Raw genomic sequence first — 7,503 nt, 5'->3', positions numbered from 1 at the left:
CATGCTTATGTCATAATATTTCTACGATATAATTAAAATATTGTTATTGATCAAAGTCGAGATCCACTAAATAAAATTTAAGTTTCCCCGTTTACTATCTTTTACCTTTGATATTTTGACGATTCGTTATAAATTAGTAGCCCGATGCAAACTAAGAATTAGGGGTTGAAATATAGCAATTATCATTAAACCTCGCTCATATATCATTATAATAAAATATTAAAATCAAGGTCTACCAATAGGCATCCCAAATAAAATTCATATTCTCTGCCCCCCTGCCCCCTCCCTAAAATCGATAAACTCCATAAAATTTCTGTCAAGATATACGAAGACAATGCACACGACATGTACAAAGATTTACAAACTATATTCGTTAAATCTATATTCCACTTGGCCTAGATCTCTTCCGAGCCTTCCGATAATCAATTGTGCGAATGTGGAAAATACCTACCCCGACATAATCTATCATAAACCCCCCACAGAGGGAAACTGCGAGAGTATCGTAAGACGGGACGATTGTAAAAAAATCGCATCGTCATTCGCGCCTACGATCCCATCAAAATTCCCGCGAGTAACACGCTCCACGGGCAATCAGAGAAATTACGGGGACGAAAGGGAAAGGGAAGGCTAGAAAATCTCGATCGTGCGCGCGCGAAAGGGGGTGGTTGCTGCCACGGTCCAGCATTTCGGCGCTGACTAGACGGATTTTTTTAAATCGAAAACACGATGACTTTACGCTCGCGTTCACGCCGCCATCGATCACCCCCGCAAATTGCTTTCGTACAAATTTTTTCTTCCCCCTTTTCCGGTCGTCTCCGGCGACGAGCTCGCACGTACGAGGTCTCGCCCCGCCTTTTCCCATCCACCTGGCCCCCGTTCAGCCACCCCCGGAAACTTCTCCGGCGCGAGAAGCCGACGCGGCCGGATTCCAAACTACGGATTTGTTTTTCCACGTCGCTATTTACTTTTTCACGCCGGCGTGCACAGCACGAATGAGGAAAGGAAGGAAAGCCTCGCGAAGGGCGAGGCGACTTGGCTTTCTCACCCCTAACCCTCGCCACCCCTTTCGCATTCTCTTCCTCCGTTTTCACTTTTCTTTTATCTCCTTTTCCCTTTCTTTTCCCCTCTTCGTTTCCCCGTCCACCCGCATTCCGTTCGACTGCGCGTTTTCTATCGGGAGCCAATGATGAATGGTTATCGGAATAAAGTTATGCGGCGCGCCGGCGTTAATGTTGCGAAACGCTTGGAAACTGGGTAAATTCGATTTACCCGGCCACCGATGCTCGCCGTTGCGTGTACCATTTCGCCCGGAACCGCCGACACGCGCTTTTGTTTTCGCCGCGACCATGCTCACTCCGCGCCGGGAAAATCGTCATTTTCGGACCGCCTCGTTCCACTGAATTTTTCCCAATTAACCGTGGGAACCACCGTTGGGTTTTGTCGACCGAATTTCACGAATGTTGCCCCTCCATTGTGATACCTAGCCTGCTTCCGAGTCGTACGATTTCGGATCTGCTTTCGGGGTAATTCGTAAGGGGTAGTTTTACAAATATGTTCCAATCAGCTGGAATTCTGTTGAAATTACTTAGTTCTATTCGACGTTAATACTTTCGAGATAATAGGATTGCTGAGTAGCAGTAAAACAAAAATATAACTGTTCTTTAACACTTTGTTGACCGGCAATTTTATGCAGGAACTATGTCACATGACATGACATGTCATTGGTTATTATTTTGTAATTCAATCTTCAAAATCGCTTTCACACGCAATATTCTATGTTGTTCTGGGTTTCATAAATTTAAATAGATAATGCAAGTGCAACGACGAGTTAATTCGTCATCGGTCAACAACGTTTGGCAGGAAAGGACGAGTTAACTCGTCACCCGTCAATAATGTGTTAAGACTTGGGAAAATGTACAGAAATAAACAAAAATCACTGTGCATATTTCTTCAGCGAACTGTAACGAAGGGGTTGAACTACACTAATCGCACGACTGTAATTATATTTCATACATTTTAATGTGTACAAAATTCACAGAATTTTTGGAACCTTTATCTAATTTTGACGTGGATGGAATATAATATAGTGGTTTATTGTAATTAAAATTGGACACTACTTTGGTATATAATGTTTCAGAATAAAATCATAGTGCCAAGGGTTAATGATGTTAATATAACAACGTATGTGCTGAAAAAGACGAGTTAACTCGTCACCGGTCAATAATGTGTTAACTTATTTAAACCTTGCACTCTGTCTTCTTTCATAATCATGCTTTCTTCCTCAATCATGTGTTTTTCACGCAGTCTTCATAGCCTAGCCCTTGGTGGACATTTCGTTCTTCACTTGCATCGATACAATCATAAATATACCGTTCATGCAATCCCATGTACTCTACAGTCATACCTACACAAAAGGTACTGTCATAGGCAGTGACCTTGTACTCTAATCACGTTATGCTCACCATTCTCGCAATACTGATCATTTTTTTGGATTCCTAAGCCGTTTCCAGTTGTTTTGATGGTGCTAGGTGTCGACCCTCGCGTGAATAGCAACGTGATTTCAGCGAGCACGAGTTCGACAGCGTGTCTGTTTATATACAGGCACACCTAGTCCACGTTGACCGAAGTGCGTCATGGAAAGTCGTTAGTGTCGAAGGAACAAGGAAACAAAGGAAGGAAGGATCGCGGTGTCTGCGAGCACGTGCGACCGAGTCAGTTGGTCGCACGTTCTCGACGACACCGGTCGTAAATTTTCCTACGTTCTTCCTTCGGTATTTCTTTTGGTTAATTACTCTTGTGTGTAAAGTGGACCAAGTGACTGTGAACACCCAGAGGACGTGTAAGTATTACATAGTATTTCATGACGATTGAAACGGTGCGTGCCCACTACAATGGTAGCACGTAGGTCACTTTAGTGCCGGCCACCACATCGCGAAGCCCATCTTAGCTGCTCGAAACGCTATTCATGATAATGATAATACCTAAATCGTCTTATTTATGATAACTCTTGTCATGCCCAGGGAAACGTCATATAAATATGAGGTTAGACGGTTAGTTCCATTTACGCACAAGCAAGTTAAAGATCTTAACCTATTGTAGGTTAACCTAATGCTAGATTAATCCTATACTGACATAGATTTGCCAAGATCTAATAAACGACTCCTTTTTAATAACAAAACAGATTTTATTTAACCATTTTAGTGCCGAGCGAAGAATGGTGCCTATGCACCTAACTGGACGAATTTACTAATAAAAACCAAACTAAGAATGTTACTTAAAAAATTCGAAATGCAGCATATTATTGAAGAAAGGGAGAATAATGTAGTGCCAATTGTGTTTCAATATTCATTGAAAATCGTACGAATAACGATGAAAAACATAGAAACAAGCTTCTCTTCTAGAAACAATATTTGCACATAAGAATAATCATAGTGTGATTACAGTTTTATGTAGCTCACGTAGTATGAAGTATAAGTATTACATTTTCGATCATTTTTAATAAAATATCGTCGTTTTGCACTCAAAGGGTTAAAACGTGAGGGAAACGTGTGATTTCAGCGTGACAGTCAAAGGGTTGATATCGAGTTGAAGTCGAAGACAGTTGTCATTCACTTGAGTTATAAAATTAAGAAACGAAATCGAACGAAGTTACAATATTATAATACTGTGTTGAATATTGAAATAAGCTGAAGAATAATTCCAAACCTTCTTTTATCACTCTCACATTTTTATATCATTGTTACCAATAAACATTGCCTCGGTCCAATCTCTATGTGACCCATTCACTGCACAAATTGATGAACTCCATGAAACAAAAAGCGGAAAAATGCAACGAAATAACGTAGTTATGACTATACCAAGTGCTTTGGCACTTAAATTTATAATTTTTCATTAATCGATTTGTGCAGTGAACGTCTCATATATCCTTACAATTTTAATTCAGAATTTAGAAACGTTTGAACCAGTCCTTCGAAGTCCATAAACGCCCGAAAGGGAAACGTGTACCCGCAATAATTTTGAAAAAATTTGGGAACATTAGAAACATTGGCTCGTCCTTTGCTCCGTATCTCTGACTTACCTCGAAGCCGGTGAAATATACACCGAGTTGGGTTACTTATTTCCGAACTAGCCGATCCGTGGAACGACGAGCGCGAAGATTCGGTGGTTTCCCGTTCCGAATTTCTGGGTCAGCCAACGAAGAGTTTCTTCGTTCGAGACCTCAGAGATCCCGGGAACACGGTGGAAAATTAAACACGCCTACGAGCAGTATCGAGCCAGTTCTCAGTCCCGATAGTCCGGAATTCGCGTTACGGGTCGAGTCGTTCCAAGGAACACGTCGTTCTCGACCGTGTACGGTCCGACGCGGTGGAATCGGCGCGGAGGGGTGGGTATGGGTGTCGGTTGAAACGAGGGGAAGGAACCGTTACGTCGGAGAGCACCCTCGTTACCCTCCGTCTTTATTATATGCGCGTGCACGTGTATTTTTTTCGTTCGATATCCACGAAGCAGCCGGCGGATCGTGCCTGGAAGAAGGAAATCCTAATAAAACGCGAGCGATAGAACGGAAACGGAGAAAGTTAGGGGTCTGAGACCGGCGAGGGTCCCTCGCCATCCCCCTTCGAATGCTCATAGAAATTCCGTGGCATTCGCCAGCAGTTCCGTCGTAAGCAAAGTGCCGCATACCCGTGCACACGCACACATAACCGTGGCCAGATAAGGCGAGTCCCGGGTAATGTATCTCGCGGACGTACGGAATGAAAATTTACACCCCGAGCTTTCGGCTATCGCCGCGTTTAATGCGAATTCTTGTTACCCTAACGTTGCATCATTCTCATTCTTTGCCTTTTTGTTTTCCAGGGATAAGGTGTTCAGGCTGAATCTGAGCAACATCAGTCATTCTAACTGTGAGGTGAGTAATTACCGTCCTTTTATGCGTATTTTATGCCGCTGAGTGGAGTTGAGGGGAGGGGGGTAAATAATTGTCTTACTTGGGGAAATTGTTTGGAATTCAGGGGGTGTTTCGTTGCGAATTTTTGTTGCCAATTTCGGATATCCGATAGAGGGAGGATTTAACCCTTAAAGCTCCTAGTGTGCCTCTCAGGGATCACCGATGGTGCCTGAATTATAATTAATGTAAATATTGTTATCAAAATTATATTACTTCTGAGATGAATAGAGATCGTTTTGAATGACTTTGATATTATTTACACGTTATTGTAACATTTAAATCTGACGCTTAAAAACTTGCGAGTGGAAGTATTGTTATCAAAATTATATTACTTCTGAGATGAATAGAGATCGTTTTGAATGACTTTGATATTATTATTTACACGTTATTGTAACATTTAAATCTGACGCTTAAAAACTTGCGAGTGGAAGTGTGATGAGAATAAGTTGGAGTTGCCGGTCGATATTCATAATTGAAAAATTAAAAGGAGCGCTGAGGGTTGAACAAATGTTAGGTGGTATTTAATCGATGAGATACTGCAGTTTTAGAAGCAGCTAGGTTATTTCCTCTATGAAAAATATAAAGGATATTATGGAGTTGTTAATGGAAATAGTTTTTCCTTTTTTCGTTGAGATTTATTTCAGATATGGAGAGTTAGGGATCTAGAGAATTGACAGTGAAATTTCGAAATTTTAGGAAATAAAGTTAGCCATTTTAGCCTATGAATAGTTTAATTCTTTCTAATTTTGTTATTAACAATTATAAATGTGAATTTACCACTGTATAAATAAATTCACATTTATAATTATTTTTCTTTAAAAACCAGAATTTTTATTTCTGAATGAAAAATCAAAGATAGTGTGAGGTTTTAAAATCATTCCTTCTTTTTATTTACTTATTTCTTGTTATTAATGATATTAATAATTTCGAAATTTTAGAAGATAAAATTAGTTATTTTGACCTATGTATAGTTTAGTCCTTTCTAGTTTTGTTAGAAATAATTATAATTGTGAATTTACCACTATATAAATAAATTCATATTTATAATTATTTTCCTTCAGAAATGAAAGTCTTGAAAGTATATAATGTGAGGTTTTAAAATCATTTCTTCTTTTTATTTATTTATTTTTTTATTTTAATTTTTTGAGCCAGTAATTTATTATATCATATAGCTTCGATTTAGATATCGTGTCGAAAATGGTTGAAAAATTATGTGATCTGATTCCTGGCACATTTTGTACAGTTGTAATGGAAACTGAAGGAGCTTCTTATTCAAATGTTCGTGGTCGTAACATTTTTGAAGCAGATCGTATTGTAGAAATATTATTCTCTTTTCCCGCTCGAATAGTTTATTGCTGGTAGTATAATTGACATTTTCTGGAATTTTATATGATATTAAAGTTTCTGATCACGGTGTCTAATAACTTTTAATGTCAGTTCCGAAAGTTTCACGATGGAAGAAAGTAAGTTCGAGTGAAAACTTTAAAGTACTCTTAGGATGATCAAGCACTATCTATAGTACCCATGAAAATGGGGGACTTGCATGAAAAAATTCTTTTTACGTAGACAGATAGGGGTATATTCGAGTAAGAAGGGTAACACGATTATAAACGAGGGTTGTAGCATTGTATGCTGTGCATAATTAACAGATACTTGTTCAGAATTTGTTTCCACCTATTATTTTAAATATCCAAAACTATATTACAAAATTACCTTTCCATTTCGATTAAAATTAATATTTATTTCGCTTTCAGTAATTTTAAAAATAAAACAAATCCGAGGTTATTGAGTTTAATCGGTTTAATAGGTCTCGTATCAAGTATCCAAGTATAATATACAGGGTGATCACTGAAAACTTTGTCATACCTTGTTCATTTCCAATTATTTTCACTTCCTTTTGTTTGTAGGTTATAGATAATTCATTGGAGATTAGAAAATAGATTTCCAAATAAAGTAATAAAAATTTAGTCTTTCAGTGTCCACTCTGTATTTATATATGTATATTGCAATAATAGATTTCGTATTAAAATCAAGCACAATTCACACCTCCACGATCCACCACCACCCATTCACCCTCGATAACAATAACAAATCACCGAAACACGACCTCACACCTAATCACTCCTCGGGACACACTCACGTTTGAAAAGTACATAAATCGGAACAGGGTTGCTCCTCTTCAAAGAAATACAATATCAACTTCGTTTTCGTAAAACTCTCCACCCCTCTGTACACTCGTCATTTCACCCCCCATTGCTGCTGCTCGACGCACAACAGGGATCGCACAGCTGGCAGCGAAACAACAAAAGTAGTAATTTACATTTATAACCTCCGTCCGCCCCGAATTCAAGTTGGCGCTATAAAAGCGAATCTGCACGGGACACCGTGCGACCTCACCGCGCGCCACGGCGCGCCATTTTGCGGACCGAACTCGCGCGAGCCATCTAGCCTTAATTCCGGCAAACACGAGTCACCGTGGTGGCCGCGTCCCGAAAACCGCCTTCTGTCGCAGCATCACGCTTCGATTAGCGTCAAACGTCGCGTAACGCTTTGCC

General features: G+C 39.7%; 1 protein-coding gene across 1 annotated transcript in view; it reads left to right on the top strand.

Moving 5' to 3' along the window:
- The window catches only part of Sema2a (Semaphorin 2a), a 486,762-nt gene that overhangs the window by 388,905 nt on the left and 90,354 nt on the right, over nt 1-7,503 (top strand). Inside the window, exon 3 of the mRNA XM_017900416.1 lies at nt 4,858-4,909. Coding sequence (XP_017755905.1) covers nt 4,858-4,909 — 52 coding nt within the window. The remainder of the gene's footprint in view (nt 1-4,857; nt 4,910-7,503) is intronic.

Source organism: Eufriesea mexicana, unplaced genomic scaffold (genome assembly GCF_001483705.2).
Source record: "Eufriesea mexicana isolate 0111107269 unplaced genomic scaffold, ASM148370v2 scaffold1192, whole genome shotgun sequence".
NCBI lineage: Eukaryota > Metazoa > Arthropoda > Insecta > Hymenoptera > Apidae > Eufriesea > Eufriesea mexicana.
This window is presented reverse-complemented; position numbering and strand designations above follow the sequence as displayed.